At 40.1% G+C, this 20,719-nt stretch overlaps 1 protein-coding gene across 4 annotated transcripts in view; it reads right to left on the bottom strand.

Moving 5' to 3' along the window:
- frmd4a (FERM domain containing 4A) overlaps positions 1-20,719 on the bottom strand; it is a 458,149-nt gene that overhangs the window by 216,857 nt on the left and 220,573 nt on the right. Inside the window, exon 1 of one of the 4 annotated variants that reach the window (XM_072913961.1) lies at positions 2,661-2,975. The exons of the other annotated variants lie outside the window; for them this stretch is intronic. Within the exon in view, the coding sequence (XP_072770062.1) occupies positions 2,661-2,753 (93 nt within the window). The 5' untranslated portion in view covers positions 2,754-2,975. Of the gene's footprint in view, positions 1-2,660; positions 2,976-20,719 lie in introns of those variants that run through there. 4 annotated transcript variants of the gene reach the window in all.

Consider the following 20,719-nt stretch of genomic DNA (forward strand, 5'->3'; position numbering starts at 1 on the left):
TGAAATTCTAAGTTAATTATTATTTGCAAAAAAAAAAAAAAGTTAATGAGTTTGAACATCAAATATCTTGTCTTTGTAGTGCATTCAATTGAATATGGGTTGAAAATGATTTGCAAATCATTGTATTCCGTTTATATTTACATCTAACACAATTTCCCAACTCATATGGAAACGGGGTTTGTATATATATAATGTAGTAACAGATACCTTCATAACAATATGTAATAGGTTTTATATACACAATGCAAATAAAGTTCAAGTTAAAGTACCAGGGTAGGGGGAGAAGGGGGTGTTTTTTTTTGTTTTTTTGTCATAAAAAAATACAATCATGTGTGCTTACGGACTGTATCCCTGCAGACTGTATTGACCTATATTGATATATAATGTAGGAACCAGAAATATTAATAACGGAAAGAAACAACCCTTTTGTGCAAATGAGTGTGAATGAGTGTAAATAGAGGAGGGAAGTTTTTTGGGTTGGTGCACTAATTGTAAGTGTATCTTGTGTTTTTTTATGTTGATTTAATAAAAAAAAAAAAAAAAAAAAAAAAAAAAATATATATATATATTTAAATTTCTTGTGCGGCCCGGTACCAATCGATCCACGGACCGGTACGGGGCCGTGGACCGGTACCGGGCCGTGGCCCGGTGGTTGGGGACCACTGCAATAGACGTCATGCCTCCATTGTAAGTGGACTTTAATTGATGTCTCTCATAAGGATTGTGAATTATAGGCAAAATTACAAAAAGTTCCTCTTCGTCAGGCTCTCTTAATTCCCAGTGAGAGATGACATCCCGCCATGCCTGAGCGGGGAATGGTTTATCAAATACACGCTTGCCAACGCGCTACACAACTTTCCCAAAGAGCACAAAAGGGTGAGTGAATCACCCGGCAGGTTTCAGCCTGTCTTCACCACAAAAATCTGCACATTCCAAGTCTAAGCTGGAAAACCATTATCACAAACATCACACCCAACCTCCATGGAGCGTGATAGGAGACTTCCATCCATCCATTTTTCTACCGCTTATCCCTTCCGGGGGTGGCGGGGGGGTGCTGGAGCCTATCTCAGCTACAATCGGGCGGAAGGCGGGGTACACCCTGGACAAGTCGCAGGGCCAACACAGATAGAAAGACAACATTCACACTCACATTCACACACTAGGGTCAATTTAGTAGGGGTGTGGGAAAAAAATCGATTCGAATTCGAATCGCGATTCTCACATTGTGCGATTCAGAATCGATTCTCATTTTGAAAAAATTTATTTTTTATTTTTTTATTTATTTTTTTAAATATTTTTCAATTTTTTAAAATCTTTTTTAAATTAATCAATCCAACAAAACAATACACAGCAATACCATAACAATGCAATCCAATTCCAAAACCAAACCGACCCAGCAACACAAAACAGAGCAATTGAGAGGAGACACAAACACGACACAGAACAAACCAAAAGTAGTGAAACAAAAATGAATATTATCAACAACAGTATCAATATTAGTTACAATTTCAACATAGCAGTGATTAAAAGTCCCTCATTGACATTACCATTAGACATTTACAAAAATTTTTTTTAAAAGAACAATAGTGTCAGAGTGGCTTACACTTGCATCGCATCTCATAAGCTTGACAACACAGTGTCCAATATTTTCATAAAGATAAAATAAGTCATATTTTTGGTTCATTTAATCCATCCATCCATTTTCTACCGCTTATTCCCTTTGGGGTCGCGGGGGGCGCTGGAGCCTATCTCAGCTACAATCGGGCGGAAGGCGGGGTACACCCTGGACAAGTCGCCACCTCATCGCAGGGCCAACACAGATAGACAGACAACATTCACACTCACATTCACACACTAGGGCCAATTTAGTGTTGCCAATCAACCTTTCCCCAGGTGCATGTCTTTGGAGGTGGGAGGAAGCCGGAGTACCCGGAGGGAACCCACGCAGTCACGGGGAGAACATGCAAACTCCACACAGAAAGATCCCGAGCCCAGGATTGAACCCAAGACTACTCAGGACCTTCGTACTGTGAGGCAGATGCACTAACCCCTCTGCCACCGTTCATTTAATAGTTAAAACAAATTTACATTATTGCAATCAGTTGATAAAACATTGTCCTTTACAATTATAAAAGCTTTTTACAAAAATCTACTACTCTGCTTGCATGTCAGCAGACTGGGGTAGATCCTGCTGAAATCCTATGTATTGAATGAATAGAGAATCCTTATGAATCGGGAAAATATCGTTTTTGAATCGAGAATCGCGTTGAATCGAAAAAAAAAAAAATCGATTTTGAATCGAATCGTGACCCCAAGAATCGATATTGAATCGAATCGTGGGACACCCAAACATTCGCAGCCCTACTATTTAGTGTTGCCAATCAACCTGGTAGGAGACTTGACTGGATGAAATGTGGATGCGTCAGGAAAAAGAACCAAAGACGAGTCCTCCAACAACCTTGAACACTGAGGACCACACTTGAACACATTAGCGCTGACAGAGCTCAAGGAAGGATTGACAGACTCGCGCGAGTAATTGTCCACCCCGGAGATTAAAAGCTTTGCCCTTCGCCAACTCCAAACTAATACCGGCTCCTGGATTAGCCGAGAATCCCCTCCACACACACACGAGAGCCGAAGAGGGAGAAAGTGAGTCTCACCCGCTCTCCGCTATTCCTCCTGAGTGTCCCCACCGGCAGCTTGAGCATCAGCCGGCGGGTCCTGCCCGGTGTCACCGCTCCCTGGACCAGCATGGTGTCCGTGGGCGTGTGAGCATGTGTGCCGCTGAGTGAGGTGGGGGTCCTCGCCGTCCCGTCCAGCCTGCTCGCCGGCTTCACGCGAGCTTGCGCGCGCACACAAAAGAGGTCGGGAAAGACGCGCTTTAAGTTCCTCTCTTTGTTGTTATCACTCTGTCCATTCTGCCCGCTTCGCTTTCTCACCGGGGTGTGTGAGAGTGGGAGTGGGAGTGGGAGGGAGAAGGAGACGCTTTTGTCTCGGCTTGCTCTGACAGCGCACACCCCCTACAAGCGCCCTCCCCTTTCCCCGTCTTCACTTCCTCAACCAGGTCACGGGATGATTGTGACGTCGTGGACGTTGTTAAGCGCTCCACGCATCATTTTGCACGCTCTATTAGAGGTGGGACTCTTTCAGCACCGAACAATTGCATCTGATTCTAATTCCCGGGTTGACAATTTGATTCAGAATCGATTCTCGATTCAATGGGATTTTCGTCTCAGATTCCTGGGTTGACAATCTGATTCAGAATTAATTCTCGATTCAACAGGATTCTCGATTTTGATTCCTGAGTTGACAATTTGATTCAGAATCAATTCTCGATTCGACGAGATTCTCGATTCCGATTCCCGGGTTGACAATTTGATTCGGAATTGATTCTCGATTCAACGGGATTCTCGATTCCGATTCCTGTGTTAATAATTTGATTCAGGATCGATTCTAGAGTCAACGGGATTCTCGATTCCGATTCCCGGGTTGACAATGTGATTCAGAATTGATTCTCGATTCGACGGGATTCTCGATTCCGATTCCTGGGTTGACAATTTGATTCAAAATAGATTCTCGATACAACAGGATTTTCGACTCAGATTCCTGGGTTTACAGTCTGATTCAGAATCGATTCTCGATTCTCAATTATGATTCCCGGGTTGACAATTTTATTCAGAATCGATTCTCGAGTCAACGGGATTCTTGATTCTGATTCCTGTGTTAACAATTTGATTCAGAATCTATTCTAGAGTCAACGGGATTCTCGATTCCGATTCCCGAGTTGACAGTTTGATTCAGAATCGATTCTCGATTCGACGAGATTCTCGATTCCAATTCCTGGGTTGACAATTTGATTCAAAATAGATTCTCGATACAACAGGATTTTCGACTCAGATTCCTGAGTTGACAATCTGATTCAGAATCGATTCTCGATTACGATTCCTGGGTTGACAATTTTATTCAGAATAGATTCTCGATTCAACGGGATTTTTAACTCAGATTCCTGGGTTGACAATCTGATTCAGAATTGATTCTCGATTCCGATTCCTGGGTTGACAATTTGATTCAGAATCGATTCTCGATTCGACGGGATTCTCTATTCCGATTCCTGGGTTGACAATTTGATTCAAAATAGATTCTCGATACAACAGGATTTTCGACTCAGATTCTTGGGTTTACAATCTGATTCAGAATCGATTCTCGATTCTGATTCCTGGGTTGACAATTTGATTCAGAATAGATTCTCGATTCGACGGGATTCTCGATTCCGATTCCCGGATTGACAATTTGATTCGGAATAGATTCTCGATTCAATGGGATTTTCGTCTCAGATTCCTGGGTTGACAATCTGATTCAGAATCGATTCTCAATTCAACGAGATTATCGATTCCGATTCCTGGGTTGACAATTTGATTCAGAATTGATTCTCGATTCTAAGGTTTTCTCGATTCCGATTCCTGGGTTGACAATTTGATCCAGAATCGATTATCGATTCAACGAGATTATCGATTCCGATTCCTGGGTTGACAATTTGATTCAGAATAGATCTCGATTCGACGGTATTCTCAATTCCTGGGTTGACAATTTGATTCAGAATCGATTCTCGATTCAATGAGATTATCGATTCCGATTCCTGGGTTGACAATTTGATTCAGAATAGATTCTTGATTCGACGGTATTCTCGATTCCGATTCCTGGGTTGACAATTTGATCCAGAATAGATTCTCGATTCGACGGGATTCTCGATTCCAATTCCTCGGTTGACAATTTGATTTAGAATAGATTCTCGATTCAACTGGATTTTCCACTCAGATTCCTGGGTTGACAATCTGATTCAGAATCGATTCTCGATTACGATTCCCGGGTTGATAATTTGATTCAAAATCAATTCTCGATTCAACGGGATTTTCGACTCAGATTCCTGGGCTGACAATCTGATTCAGAATCGATTCTCGATTCAACGGGATTCTCGTTCCGATTCCTGGTTTGACAATTTGATTCAGAATCGATTCTCGATTCAAACTGATTTCCGCAATATATTATTTTGTGTAACATTTACAATTACATTTTTCAAAACAGGCTACAGGTTAGATCAACTTGTTCTTGGTGCATGGAGATGGCTTAAAAATGTTTTATTTTTTTAATTGGTTCTTATAAAAAAAACCTGGTTTTTTTTGTATTTTTGGAGATTATGAATCAATTTCAAATCAGGATGAGTAAAAATTGCGATTCGTGGCGACTTGTCCAGGGTGTACCCCGCCTTCCGCCCGATTGTAGCTGAGATAGGCTCCAGCGCCCCCGCGACCCCAAAGGGAATAAGCGGTAGAAAATGGATGGATGGATGGATGTAGATCGATTTTTTAGGTACCCGTACTGTCTATTCAAGGGGTTTCCAAACTTGTTGACTTGGGGGACCACATTGGTTAAAAAGAATTTGGTTGGGGGCCAGGCTATCTATCTATCTATATATATATATATATATATATATATATATATATATATATATATATATATATATATATATATATATATATATGTATGTATATGTATATATATATATATATACAGTATATATATATATATATATATATATATATATATATATATATATGTATGTATATGTATATATATATATATATATATACAGTATATATATATATATATATATATATATATATATATATATATAAATATATATGTATATATATATATATATATATATATATATATATATATATATACACAGTATATATATATATATATATATATGTATGTATGTATGTATATGTATATGTATATATATATATACAGTATATATATATAAATATATAGGTATATATATATATATATATATATATATATATATATATATATATATATAGATGGATAGATCAATATATACAAATATATATATATATACATGTATATACACGTATATACGCACGTATACACCCATTTATACACAAATACATATATATACACACACACACACACACACACACACATATATATATATATATAAATATATATATATATATATATATATATATATATATACATACACTACACACACACATTCCTAAATATACACACATATATATATCAAAATACACACATATATACGCACACACGTTATACTGTATATATATATATATATATATATATATATATATATATATATATATATATATATATATATATATATATATATATATATATATACTGTATAATATGATATATATAATATAATATATATATATATATACAGTATAATATGATATATATGATATTATATATATATATATATATATATATATATATATATATATATATATATATATATATATATATATATATATATATATATATATATATATATATATATACACTTCACTTCAACAATACAATATGAATTGCCTGAGCAGCTAGACAGGACAGATACAAATAAAACAAAAACAAAAAGGACAGGACAGGACCGATTTATTATTATTTATTTGTTTTAACTTTGGACTTCCCCGCAGGCCAGATTGTGGACGCTGGTGGGGCGGATCTGGCCCGCAGGCCGTAGTTTGGGGACCCCTAGCCTATACAGCCACACACCAACCGCAGCCCTTGCCAGGGGATCACGTGGGGGTGGGGAGGACCTCAAAAGGAATATCGGATGTTTTGCCATCTGGTCGGAAGATTATCTCTGAAATCCCACATCCAGCTTTCTCTCCCTGCACTGTCTCCATTTGGGGAGGGGAGGGACAAGAGTCGGATCACACACAAACACGCATCAGTGAAGTCAAGCCTACATTATTCTAATGCAAGATACACAAAACAGTGCAGGAAATTAGCCAGATTTCCACAAGCTTTTCCGTCCTTCAGCTGAGTCAGTCCCCTGACCGTGGTCTTGACTTGTCCAGTACATCTATTGAGTTACTGCTGCACCCACTGACTTGCTGTCATATTCTCATCATCTGAGCCTCTGCACGTCCACACTGAGCTGTCAGATGATTAACTTGAGTGGCTCCACACATAAATATATGCATTGTATGGATGTCAAGAAGGATGTTGCTTTTCCGACATGTTGTTGAACTATATGCATGTTCCAATTGAAGTAATAACAAGTCAGTCTCTCTCAGCTTGTTTGTGGCCTGAAATATAATTCATGTAAAGCAGGGGAGCCCACACTTTTCCTGCAGGCGACTTACATTTTAAATGACCAAGTCGAGGGGATCTACATCATTCATATACAAACCCCGTTTCCATATGAGTTGGGAAATTGTGTTAGATGTAAATATAAACGGAATACAATGATTTGCAAATCATTTTCAACCCATATTCAGTTGAATATGATAAAAAGACAACATATTTGATGTTCAAACTGATAAACATTTTTTTTTTCAAATAATCAGTAACTTTAGAATTTGATGCCAGCAACATGTGACAAAGAAGTTGGGAAAGGTGGCAATAAATACTGAGAAAGTTGAGGAATGCTCATCAAACACTTATTTGGAACATCCCACATGTGTGCAGGCTAATTGGGAACAGGTGGGTGCCATGATTGGGTATAAAAACAGCTTCCCAAAAAATGCTCAGTCTTTCACAAGAAAGGATGGGGCGAGGTACACCCCTTTGTCCACAACTGCGTGAGCAAATAGTCAAACAGTTTAAGAACAATGTTTCTCAAAGTGCAATTGCAAGAAATTTAGGGATTTCAACATCTACGGTCCATAATATCATCAAAAGGTTCAGAGAATCTGGAGAAATCACTCCATGTAAGCGGCATGGCCGGAAAACAACATTGAATGACCGTGACCTTCGATCCCTCAGACGGCACTGTATCAAAAACCGACATCAATCTCTAAAGGATATCACCACATGGGCTCAGGAACACTACAGAAAACCACTGTCACAAAATACAGTTTGTCGCTACATCTGTAAGTGCAAGTTAAAGCTCTACTATGCAAAGCGAAAGCCATTTATCAACAACACCCAGAAACGCCGCCGGCTTCTCTGAGCCCGAGATCATCTAAGATGGACTCATGCAAAGTGGAAAAGGGTTCTGTGGTCTGACGAGTCCACATTTCAAATTGTTTTTGGAAATATTCGACATCGTGTCATCCGGACCAAAGGGGAAGCGAACCATCCAGACTGTTCTCGACGCAAAGTTCAAAAGCCAGCATCTGTGATGGTATGGGGCTGCAGTAGTGCCCAAGGCATGGGTAACTTACACATCTGTGAAGGCACCATTAATGCTGAAAGGTACATACAGGTTTTGGAACAACATATGCTGCCATCCAAGCGCCGTCTTTTTCATGGACGCCCCTGCTTATTTCAGCAAGACAATGCCAAGCCACATTCAGCACGTGTTACAACAGCGTGGCTTTGTAACAAAAAGAATGCAGGTACTTTCCTGGCCGGCCTGCAGTCCAGACCTGTCTCCCATCAAAAATGTGTGGCGCATTATGAAGCGTAAAATACGACAGCAGAGACCCCGAACTGATGAACGACTAAAGCTCTACATAAAACAAGAATGGGAAAGAATTCCACTTTCAAAGCTTCAACAATTAGTTTCCTCAGTTCCCAATCGTTTATTGAGTGTTGTTAAAAGAAAAGGTGATGTAACACAGTGGTGAACATGCCCTTTCCCAACTACTTTGGCACGTGTTGCAACCATGAAATTCTAACTTAATTATTATTTGCAATAAAAAAATAAAGTTTATGAGTTTGAACATCAAATATCTTGTCTTTGTAGTGCATTCAATTGAATATGGGTTGAAAATGTTTTGCAAATGATTGTATTCCGTTTATATTTACATCTAACACAATTTCCCAACTCATATAGAAACGGGGTTTGTAAATCAGGCCCTCTATGATTACCTGCAGACGACAATAACAAACATACTGCTGTGTCAAACAAAGCTGAGCTTTTGTTATCGTGTAAAGGCACATTTTTAATCCAGACTCAACGCAATCTGGATTGAAAAAGTCATCACTAAAGGAGCACTTTTAGTGATATGATACTATAAGGGTAGACACGTTGCACTGAAGCTGCGGTAATCCCCCAGTCAGCATTATTTATTCAGCAGCCTGGCCCACATCAGTGTGGCCTACATGAGGAACATCACGGCTTTATTTAGAAACTCCAGGTAGAAGCCCGTGATGGATTGAGGGAAATGGAAGACATGATTCATATCTGGCGTCGCCGTGACGTTCATTCAACATGGCGAGGATTTAACTGATTGGAGACACGATCGTTTGTCACTTTCACCAAGATCTGCCGTGACACCTTCAACAGCGCCGCCTCCTAAATGAACCGTTTAGGTGACTTCTCACTCCTACGGAGCTCCAATTTTCTTGCTAAATTCAATTTCCCCCCGATCAAGCGAGCACGTCGCACCCGCCCTCACCACCTTTTTCAGCTCGGAGGGAAATTGATGAATGCTTATTTTTGCAGGGTTGTACGGTATACCGGTACTAGTATAGTATCGCGGTACTAATGAATCAAAAATGGTACTATACTCTGTTTGAAAAGTCCCGGTTCGCCTTATTTTTATTTTTTTACAGGCATGAAGGCGCGTCGTCGTCATGCCGTGCCATTGCTGGTTTTACGAGCAGAGGAGCATGTTCGGCAGCGCACACACACGGAGTACTTACAAGCAGACACAGTGTGTAGACAGAAAAGGGAGAATGCACGCATTTTGGCCTAAAAATTTAAAATAAAGGTGAAGTTATAACACTGAAACACCCTCAGGAAGAGGTGCTTTAAGACATGGCTAGCTAGCAGTGTTTTAGCTACTTCTAAATCACTAATCCTTGTTTCCATGGCAACAAATTGTCATGACTTGGTCCTGGGGATTAGTTTTTCTCGAAGGCAACGGAAAGTTGGCTCGGGCGAGACGGGAATGAAGGTACATTTTTTATTTAAACACTATTATTACAAAACAAGGAAGTAAACAAAAGGCGCACACAATGGCGGAGAACAAACTATGAAACCAAACACTTGCACAAAGGCAAAAACTATGAACAACAAAAAACACTAACTGTGGCAATAATAAACAAAACTTACTTGGCATGGACAAAAAGGAGCAGCGTGAACGATGGACATGAAAAAAAAGAGTCAGAAATGTGCAGAGCATAAATGTGGGGATGTCACCAGAAAGACAAACTGAAAAACAATTAACTTAAATACTACAGACATGATTAACGAAAACAGGTGCGTGACTCAAAACGTGAAACAGGTGCGTGACGTGACAGGTGAAAACTAATGGGTTGCTATGGTGACAAACAAGAGTGCACAATGAGTCCAAACGTGGAACAGGTGAAACTAATGGGTAATCATGGAAACAAGACAAGGGAGTGAAAAGCCAGAAACTAAAAAGTCCAATAACTAAACAAAACATGACTGAGACAAAACATGATTACACAGACATGACACAAATAAAGTAAAATTCTTACAAGTATCAACCCTGCAGGATGAGGAATAGCTAAACATGCTTCACTACACACCGTAGGAGGATAGAATAGATCACCGGCGTCACAATGTAAACAAACGCCATGGGTAGATCCACACCTGACATCCACTGTAATGATACCAAGTACAATAGTGTATCTAGTCGATACTACTACGATTACATCAAATATTTTTTATCGTCACAAAATCTTTTTTCCTTTTAAAAAAAAAATCATATTATGTTTATAAACTCAGGAAATATGTCCCTGGACACATGAGGACTTTGAATATGACCAATGTATGATCCTGTAACTACTTGGTATCGGATCCATACCTAAATGTGTGGTATCATCCAAAACTAATGTAAAGTATCAAAGAAGAGAAGAATAAGTGATTATTACATTTTAACAGAAGTGTAGATAGAACATGTTAAAAGAGAAAATAAGCAGATATTAACAGTAAATGAACAAGTGGATTAATAATCAATTTTTACAGTTTGTCCTTTATAATGTTGACAAAATAATAGGTAGATAAATGACACAATATGTTACTGCATATGTCAGCAGACTAATTAGGAGCCTTTGTTTGTTTACTGACTACTAAAAGACAAGTTGTATAGTAAAGTGGTCCCCAAACTTTTTGACTCGGGGGCCGCATTGGGTTAAAAAAATGTGGCCAGGGGCCGGGCTGTGTGTGTGTGTGTATATATATTTATAAATGTATATATAGTATATTCCTCACACACTAATAGAGTAAAAGAGTGCCGACACTGCGGCGCGAGCGTGATGATGTCACGTTATCGATGGAAACATTTTTAGTCAATACGATTTGCCTGAGCGGCAAGGAGACCCCGAGAGTAACAGGCGGTAGAAAAAAGATTAGAAAGGACAAATAAATTTAAAAAACTTGAGACTTCCTGCGGGCTGGATTTTGGACGCTGGCGGGCCGTAGTTTGGGGACCCCTGTTCTAATACGTTCACTATTTTATTTAAGGAGAAAATTGCAATAAGAAACATATGTTTAATGTACCGTAAGATTTTTTGTTAAAATAAAGCCATCCATCCATCTTCTTCCGCTTATCCGGGGTCGGGTCGCGGGGGCAGCAGCCTAAGCTGAGAAGCCCAGACTTTACTCTCCCCAGCCACTTCGTCCAGCTCTTCCCGGGGGATTCCGAGGCATTCCCAGGCCAGCCGGGAGACATAGTCTGTCCAACGTGTCCTGGGTCTTCCCTGTGGCCTCCTACCGGTCGGACGTGCCCGAACATGTTCGGGTGGCATCCTGACCAGATGCCCGAACCACCTCATCTGGCTCCTCTCCATGTGGAGGAGCAGTGGCTTTACTTTGAGCTCCTCCCGGATGGCAGAGCTTCTCACCCTTTCTCTAAGGGAGAGCCTCATTTCGGCCACTTGTACCCGTGATCTTGTCCTTTCCGTCAGAACCCAAAGCTCATGACCATAGGTGAGGATGGGAACGTAGATCGACCGGTAAATTGAGAGCTTTGCCTTCCGGCTCAGCTCCTTCTTCACCACAACGGATCGATACAGCGTCCGCATTACTGAAGACGCCGCACCGATCCGCCTGTCGATCTCACGATCCACTCTTCCCTCACTCGTGAACAAGACTCCGAGGTACTTGAACTCCTCCATTTGGGGAAGGGTCTCCTCCCCAACCCGGAGATGGCACTCCACCCTTTTCCGGGCGAGAACCATGGACTCGGACTTGGAGGTGCTGATTCTCTTCCTATTCGCTTCACACTCGGCTGCGAACCGATCCAGTGAGAGCTGAAGATCCTGGCCAGATGAAGCCATCAGGACCACATCATCGATTACTGTAACGTATTATTTTCAGGTCTCCCTATGTCTAGCATTAAAAGATTACAGTTGGTACAAAATGCGGCTGCTAGACTCTTGACAAGAACAAGAACGTTCGATCATATTATGCCTATATTGTATATACCTTTTTATACATATATACCTATATATATACCTATACTGGCTCACCTGCACTGGCTTCCTGTGCACTTAAGATGTGACTTTAAGGTTTTACTACTTACGTATAAAATACTACACGGTCTAGCTCCATCCTATCTTGCCGATTGTATTGTACCAGATGTCCCGGCAAGAAATCTGCGTTCAAAGAACTCCGGCTTATTAGTGATTCCCAGAGCCCAAAAAAAGTCTGCGGGCTATAGAGCGCTTTCTATTGGGGCTCCAGTACTATGGAATGCCCTCCCGGTAACAGTTAGAGATGCTACCTCAGTAGAAGCATTTAAGTCCCATCTTAAAACTCATTTGTATACTCTAGCCTTTAAATAGACTCCCCTTTTAGACCAGTTGATCTGCCGTTTCTTTTCTTTTCTGCTCTGCCCCCCTCTCCCTTGTGGAAGGGGAGGCACAGGTCCGGTGGCCATGGATGAAGTGCTGGCTGTCCAGAATCGGGACCCAGGGTGGACCACTCGCCTGTGCATCGGTTGGGGACATCTCTGCGCCGCTGACCCGTCTCCGCTTGGGATGGTCTCCTGCTGGCCCCACTATGAACTGGACTCTCACTATTATGTTAGATCCACCATGGACTGGACTCTCACTATTATGTTAGATCCACTATGGACTGGACTCTCACTATTATGTTAGATCCACTATGGACTGGACCTTTACTGTTATGCTAGATCCACTATGAACTGGACTCTCACTATTATGTTGGATCCACTATGGACTGGACTCTCACTATTATGTTAGATCCACTATGGACTGGACCTTCACTATTATGTTAGATCCACTATGGACTGGACTCTCACAATGTTATGTTAGATCCACTATGGACTGGACTCTCACTATTATGTCAGATCCACTATGGACTGGACTCTCACTATTATGTTAGATCCACTATGGACTGGACTCTCACTATTATGTCAGATCCACTTTGGACTGGACTCTCACTATTATGTTAGATCCACTATGGACTGGACTCTCACTATTATGTTGGATCCACTATGGACTGGACTCTCACTATTATGTTAGATCCACTATGGACTGGACTCTAACACTATTATGTTAGATCCACTATGGACTGGACTCTCACAATATTATGTTAGATCCACTATGGACTGGACTCTCACTATTATGTCAGATCCACTATGGACTGGACTCTCACTATTATGTTAGATCCACTATGGACTGGACTCTCACTATTATGTCAGATCCACTTTGGACTGGACTCTCACTATTATGTTAGATCCACTATGGACTGGACTCTCACTATTATGTTGGATCCACTATGGACTGGACTCTCACTATTATGTTAGATCCACTATGGACTGGACTCTCACACTATTATGTTAGATCCACTATGGACTGGACTCTCACAATATTATGTTAGATCCACTATGGACTGGACTCTCACTATTATGTTGGATCCACCATGGACTGGACTCTCACTATTATGTTAGATCCACTATGGACTGCACTCTCACTATTATGTTAGATCCACTATGGACTGGACTCTCACTATTATGTTAGATCCACTATGGACTGGACCTTCACTATTATGTTAGATCCACTATGGACTGGACTCTCACTATTATGTTAGATCCACTATGGACTGGACTCTCACTATTATGTCAGATCCACTTTGGACTGGACTCTCACTATTATGCTAGATCCACTATGGACTGGATTCTCACTATTATGTTAGATCCACTATGGACTGGACTTTCACAATATTATGTTAGATCCACTATGGACTGGACTTTCACAATATTATGTCAGTCCCACTCAACGTCCATTGCATCCGGTCTCCCCCGCTCCAAGTTTTCTCATAGTTATTCTCATTGACATCCCACTGGGTTGTGAGTTGTTCCTTGCCCTTATGTGGTATCTGAACCAAGGATGTCATTGTGGCTTGTGCAGCCCTTTGAGACACTTGTGATTTAGGGCTATATAAATAAACATTGATTGATTGATTGATTGATCTGCAAAAAGCAGAGACCTAATCCTGCAGCCACCAAACCAGATCCCCTCAACGCCTTGACTGTGCCTAGAAATTATGTCCATGAAAAAAATAAAGCCAATAATGCAATTTTTTTGTGGTATCAAATAGCATTTTGGTACCGGTACCGGTATAGAGACAACCCTAGAAAGCACACACATGGCAATTAGAAGATGTGAAGCGTTGAAAAAGAGGCCTTAAATGTTGAAAATCAAGCGTTTAACTGGGAGATTCTGACACGCTACGATGATCTGGGTCAGTTCGCACCAGCAGTTCTGCAAATAAAGCCGCTATTAATACATCCCCCAGATAAGAAGACGTAAGGTTTGGCAAATAGAAACAGAAACCAGAATAGAAATAAAGATCTATAATTAAGTGACGTTAATAAGCACACAGATCGTGATTGGGAGTTCGACATCCGCCTCGTCTTTGTTCCAAGGTGGAACAAAACGCAGCCTGTATGTTTCTGCCTTTAATTTAGCCTGATAAGCCAAGCTGTCTGTGCCCGCTGGCTACTTGACTCATCTCCGTAGTCCTGCTCCTCCTCTCTTTGTGTGGGCACCCTGGAGCTGGACTCCCCCGCTCTCAAAGGCAGCTCGCATGTTCTCACTTCAAGGCCGCGGCGATGACAAACGATGCAGCTGCAGCGCGGCTGCTGAGAAAAACGCCATCATTTAGCTTCAATACCAGGAGTCTTAGGATGCTGAGAATTGACGAGGCATTCACTGCAATTACTAGAAAACTAAATAGTGTTCAATTGACAACCCGGGTTGTGGATCTCCGTGTTGCTGACCCGGAATAAGATCCCTTGTCTTCCCCATTGACTGGACTCCCACATGATCTATTATATTGAATGATTATACACACTGTTGGGGGGGTACCTTCATCTTCTTTTCCCCCAGCTTTTGAGTTTTTCCTTGCCAGGATGTGGGTTTGGATCAGGGGCAATGTTCCCTCTAATTTTTCATGTGTGTGAGCAAAGGCCAAAACTCCCTGAGCATTCAGTGGAGCCCATGTGAGCAACATCAGACGTGCACACTGTGGCTACACCAGCAGCACACCTGTCCCAAACCTGACTGAATAACAAGTTCAATCTCCATCCATCCATCCATTTTCTACCGCTTGTCCCTTTCGGGGTCGCGGGGGGTGCTGGAGCCTATCTCAGCTGTATTCGGGCGGAAGGCGGGGTACACCCTGGACAAGTCCCCACCTCACCGCAGGGTCAACACAGATAGACAGACAACATTCTCTTATTATTATAATCAAATGACAGCAGTCATTTCCATGAGGTTATTTTCTAAAATAAGTCTATAGGCCCACTTACAATGACAATAACAACAAATATTGTTTTTCATGAACTGTGTACTTGTATTGTTTGTCTGGGTGGAGGTTCTGCTTTGGAAATAATGTGTACCCCTTTCAGACATTGCATTTAGTTCCCATTAAAACATTCACATGTTGCACAATGAGATGTAAGCAGGGGATCATGTGTACATTCCTGCAACTTCCTGTTTGTAAAAAATACATTTTTATTAGTATTTATTTAATGTATTAACAGTATTTCATGATTAATATTTATAAATTAACATTCCTAATAAATGACACTAGTATAAGCACACATTTGATTGGTAAATCATAGTGTAACGACCTGGAATGACACTTTATGTGTGGTGTTGGAGTTGTCCGACTTTTTGTTTGGCTGTAAACGCATCACTGGCTAAGTGCCATATGTGCATGTGTTGGCGCAAGTGAGAAAGAGCGAGCGGCTGCTGTTGATATAACAAAGTTGCTTTTGGTCTGGTTTGTACTGCAGAAAATGACCACTTTTGCTAGATATAATTTTTTTACTAATGTTTTGGTGATGTGTTTATGGCCGACAATAAAGAGTTTTGCTCAGTAAAGTGATGGATGGAATTCATGTCCTCAAAGCGTCTCGACAGACGTTACAATATTTGAACAATGATGATGAAAACTGTTTTTTCTGTCGTGTCCGTGTGTCGAAAATTGTTATTTGTTTATTTATTTATTTTTATTTTGTGCGTGGCATAGATTTTCCGTGCGCAGAGGACGCTTGAGCAGTGCGCAATTGCACAGGCGCGCACCTTATAGGAAACGTTGATCAGGGGTGTCGTGAGTTTTTCACAAGTCATTTTGACTTAAACATAGCAGTATCGACTAGATACGCTCTTGTACTTGGTATCATTACAGTGGATGTCAGGTGTAGATCCACCCACGGCTGTTGTTTACATCCAGGAGTGTCAGCTTTTGTTAGCGGTGAGCTATTGTATCCTCCTATGGTGTGTATGGTGTATCCTGCTCAGTGGCCTTGTGGTTAGAGTGAGATGGGTAGGTTGTGAGTTCAAACCCCGGCCGAGTAATACCAAAGACTATAAAAATGGGACCCGTTAACTCCCTGCTCGGCACTCAGCATCAAGGGTTGTAATTGGGGGTTAAATCACCAAAAATGATTCCTGGGCGTGGCCACCGCTGCTGCTCACTGCTCCCCTCACCTCCCAGGGGGTGAACAAGGTGGGTCAAATGCAGAGGACACATTTCACCACACCTCGTGCGTGTGTGACAATCATTGGTACTTTAACTTTAATGAAGCATGTTATGATATTTGTAAGAAAGGTACTTTATTTGTCGCCATGGAGACAAGGATTAGTGATTTAGAAGTAGCTAAAACACTGCCGACTGCGGATGGATGTTAGCTGCTAGCTAGCTAGCCATGTCTTAAAGCACCTCTTCCTGAGGGTGTTTCAGTGTTCTAACGTCACCTTTATCTTTTTAAGCCAAAATGCATCCGTTCTCCCTTTTCTGTCTACACACTGTGTCTGCTTGTAAGTACTCTGTGTGTGTGCGCTGCCGAACATGCTCCTCAGCTCGTAAAACCTGCAATGTCACGACGTGACGACGCGCTGTCATGCCCGTACTTTTTAGAGGCGTAGAGTACCGAATATGATTCATTAGTATCGCGGTACTTTACTAGTACCGGTACACTGCAAAAAGTCAGTGTTCAAAAACAAGAAAAAAAAAATGCAAAAATGAGGGGTATTTTACTTGAACTAAGCAAAATTATCTGCCAATAGAACAAGAAAATGTGGCTTGTCAAGACTTTCCAAAACAAGTAAAATTAGCTAACCTCAATGAAACCAAAAATACCTTAAAATAAGTATATTCTCACTAATAACAAATGCACTTTTCTTGATAGAAAAAACAAATATGAGACCTTTTTTCTCATTATGTTGAAAAATATTCTTAAATGAAGTAAATGCTAGTGCCATTATCTTGACATAATGATATGCGCTCGGCATTACATTTCTTGAAACCAGCAAACTTATACTAAAAACTAATTTATTGTTCTTAATGGAAAGGCAACAAGGCAACCGCTTGTTACTCTCGGGGTCTCCTAGCCGCTCAGGCAAATCATATTGTCTAAAAATGCATTTTTCCATCGATAACATGACATCATCACACCAAGTGCGTGCTCTTTCAGTCAATTAGTGCGCATATATATATATATATATATATATATATATATATATATATATATATATATATATATATACATATATATATATATATATATATTTGTGCATTAACTATTTCTGTTCAAAATTGTTTGAAATGTCACATGTTAAATGTTTAAATATTAACTGTCAGTTTGCTGTACTGTGCCAAATGTACTACTATATGAGTACATATTTTCTATTGTTTCAGTGAAAATAAAACAGCAGTCCATTTGGCTGTCATCTGTTTTAATTATGAGACACAATTGTGTCAAAGTCATGATTTTTTATTTCATGCTCGAAATAAGAAATGATTACTTTGAAAAAGTAGTTTTACACTTGTGAGTGTTGATGACACAGCTTTGCAACAGTTGATATTCTAGTTTCAAGCATGTTTTACTCAATATAGGTCATCAAATCTCAGCAACAAGCTGTAATATCTTACTGAGATCATTTAGGACCAAAACCCTTAAAACAAGTCAAACACTTAGATTTCAGTTTTTGCAGTGTATGCTTTACAACCCTAAACTGCAAAAACTGAAATCTAAGTAAGATTAAATATCTCAAATAAGGGTGATATTTGCTTATTTTCTGTCAGATAAGATAATTCTTCTCACTAAGCAAATTTTATGTTAGAGTGTTTTACTTGTTTTAAGGGTTTTGGTCCTAAATGATCTCAGTAAGATATTACAGCTTGTTGCTGAGATTTGATGACCTATATTGAGTAAAACATGCTTGAAACTAGAATATCAACTGTTGCAAAGCTGTGTCATCAACACTCACAAGTATAAAACTACTTTTTTAAAGTAATCATTTCTTATTTCAAGCATGAAAAAAAAAAATCATGAATTTGACACAATTGTGTCTCATAATTAAAACAGATGACAGCCAAATGGACTTTGCTGTTTTATTTTCAATGAAACAATAGAAAATACGTACTCATATAGTAGTACAGTTGGCACAGTACAGTAAACTGACCGTTATTATTTAACATGTGACATTTCAAACTATTTTGAAAGGAAATAGTTCATGCACATTCAGATAAATTCTTCAAAATTACAATAAAAAAAAATTGGCTGTATATATGCGCACTAATTGACTGAAAGAGCACGCACTTGGTGCGATGATGTCATGTTATCGATGGAAAAATGCATCTTTAGACAATATGATTTGCCTGAGCGGCTAGTAGACCCCGAGAGTAACAAGCGGTTGCCTTGTTGCCTTTCCATTAAGAACAATAAATTAGTTTTAGTATAAGTTTGCTGGTTTCGCATATCATTATGTCAAGATAATGGCACTAGCATTTACTTCATTTAACAATATTTTTCAACATATTGAGCAAAAAGGTCCCATTTTTTTTTCTACCAAGAAAAGTGCACTTGTTATTAGTGAGAATATACTTATTTTAAGGTATTTTTGGGTTCATTGAGGTTAGCTAATTTTGCTTGTTTTGGAAAGTCTTGACAAGCCGAATTTTCTTGTTCTATTGGCAGATAATTTTGCTTAGTTCAAGTAAAATACCCCTCATTTTTGTAAATTTTTTTTCTTGTTTTTGAACACTGACTTTTTGCAGTGTAGTCTAGAACAGTGGTTCTCAAATGGGGTTACGCCTACCCCTGGGGGTACTTGAAGGTATGCCAAGGGGTACGTGAGATTTTTTTTAAAATATTCTAAAAATAGCAACAATTCAAAAATCCTTTGTAAATATAAATAAAAACTTTTTTTCCAAATAGTTCAAGAAAGACCACTACAAATGAGCAATATTTTGCACTGTTATACAATTTAATAAATCAGAAACTGATGACATAGTGCTGTATTTTACTTCTTTATCTATTTTTTTCAACCAAAAATGCTTTGCTCTGATTAGGGCAGGGGTCGGCAACCTTTACCAGTCAAAGAGCCATTTTGACCAGTTTCACAAATTAAGGAAAACAATAGGAGCCACAAAAATCTTTTGAAATTTAAAATGAAATAACACTGCATACAAAGTTTTTTTTTGCTTTGTGCTATGTATAAACCAAGGGTCTCAGACACGCGGCCCACACCTTAATGTGAAATTTGAATGTTGGTGCGGCCCGCGGGTTATATATGAATGGCGATTGACAGCGTCATACTTGTCAATCCTCCCTCCCGATTTGCCCGGAAGACTACGAATTTCGGCAACTATTCTCTCAAACGTGCCGTGATAGTACAGCATTTAGCGCCCCCTACAACCAGCGTGCCGGCTTAGTCACAACGTCACATCATCATCACTCTTACTAATAATGCGCCACACTGTGAACCCACACCAAACAAGAATTACAAACACATTTCGGGAGAACATCTGCACCGTAACACAACATAAACACAACAGAAGAAATACCCAGAATCCCATGCAGCCCTAACTCTTCCGGGCTACATTATACACCCCTGCTACCAAACCCCGCCCACCTCAACCGACGCACAGAGGGGGGTTGGGGGGGGGGGGGGTTGATGTGTGAGGGAGCAGGGTTGGGGTGGGGGCGGGTTTTGATGGTAGCAGGGGTGTATAATGTAGCCCGGAAGAGTCAGGGCTGCATGGGATTCTGGGTATTTGTTCTGTTGTGTTTATGTTGTGTTAAGGTGCAGATGTTCTCCCGAAATGTGTTTGTCATTCTTGTTTGGTTTTGGTTCAAAGTATGGCGCATTATTAGTAAGAGTGTTAAAGTTGTTTTATATGGCCACCGTCAGTGTAACCTGTGTGGCTGTTGACCAAGTATGCCTTGCTGCCACTTACGTGTGCTAGCAGAAAATGCATATAACA

This window comes from Nerophis lumbriciformis, linkage group LG10 (genome assembly GCF_033978685.3).
Source record: "Nerophis lumbriciformis linkage group LG10, RoL_Nlum_v2.1, whole genome shotgun sequence".
NCBI classification, from domain to species: domain Eukaryota; kingdom Metazoa; phylum Chordata; class Actinopteri; order Syngnathiformes; family Syngnathidae; genus Nerophis; species Nerophis lumbriciformis.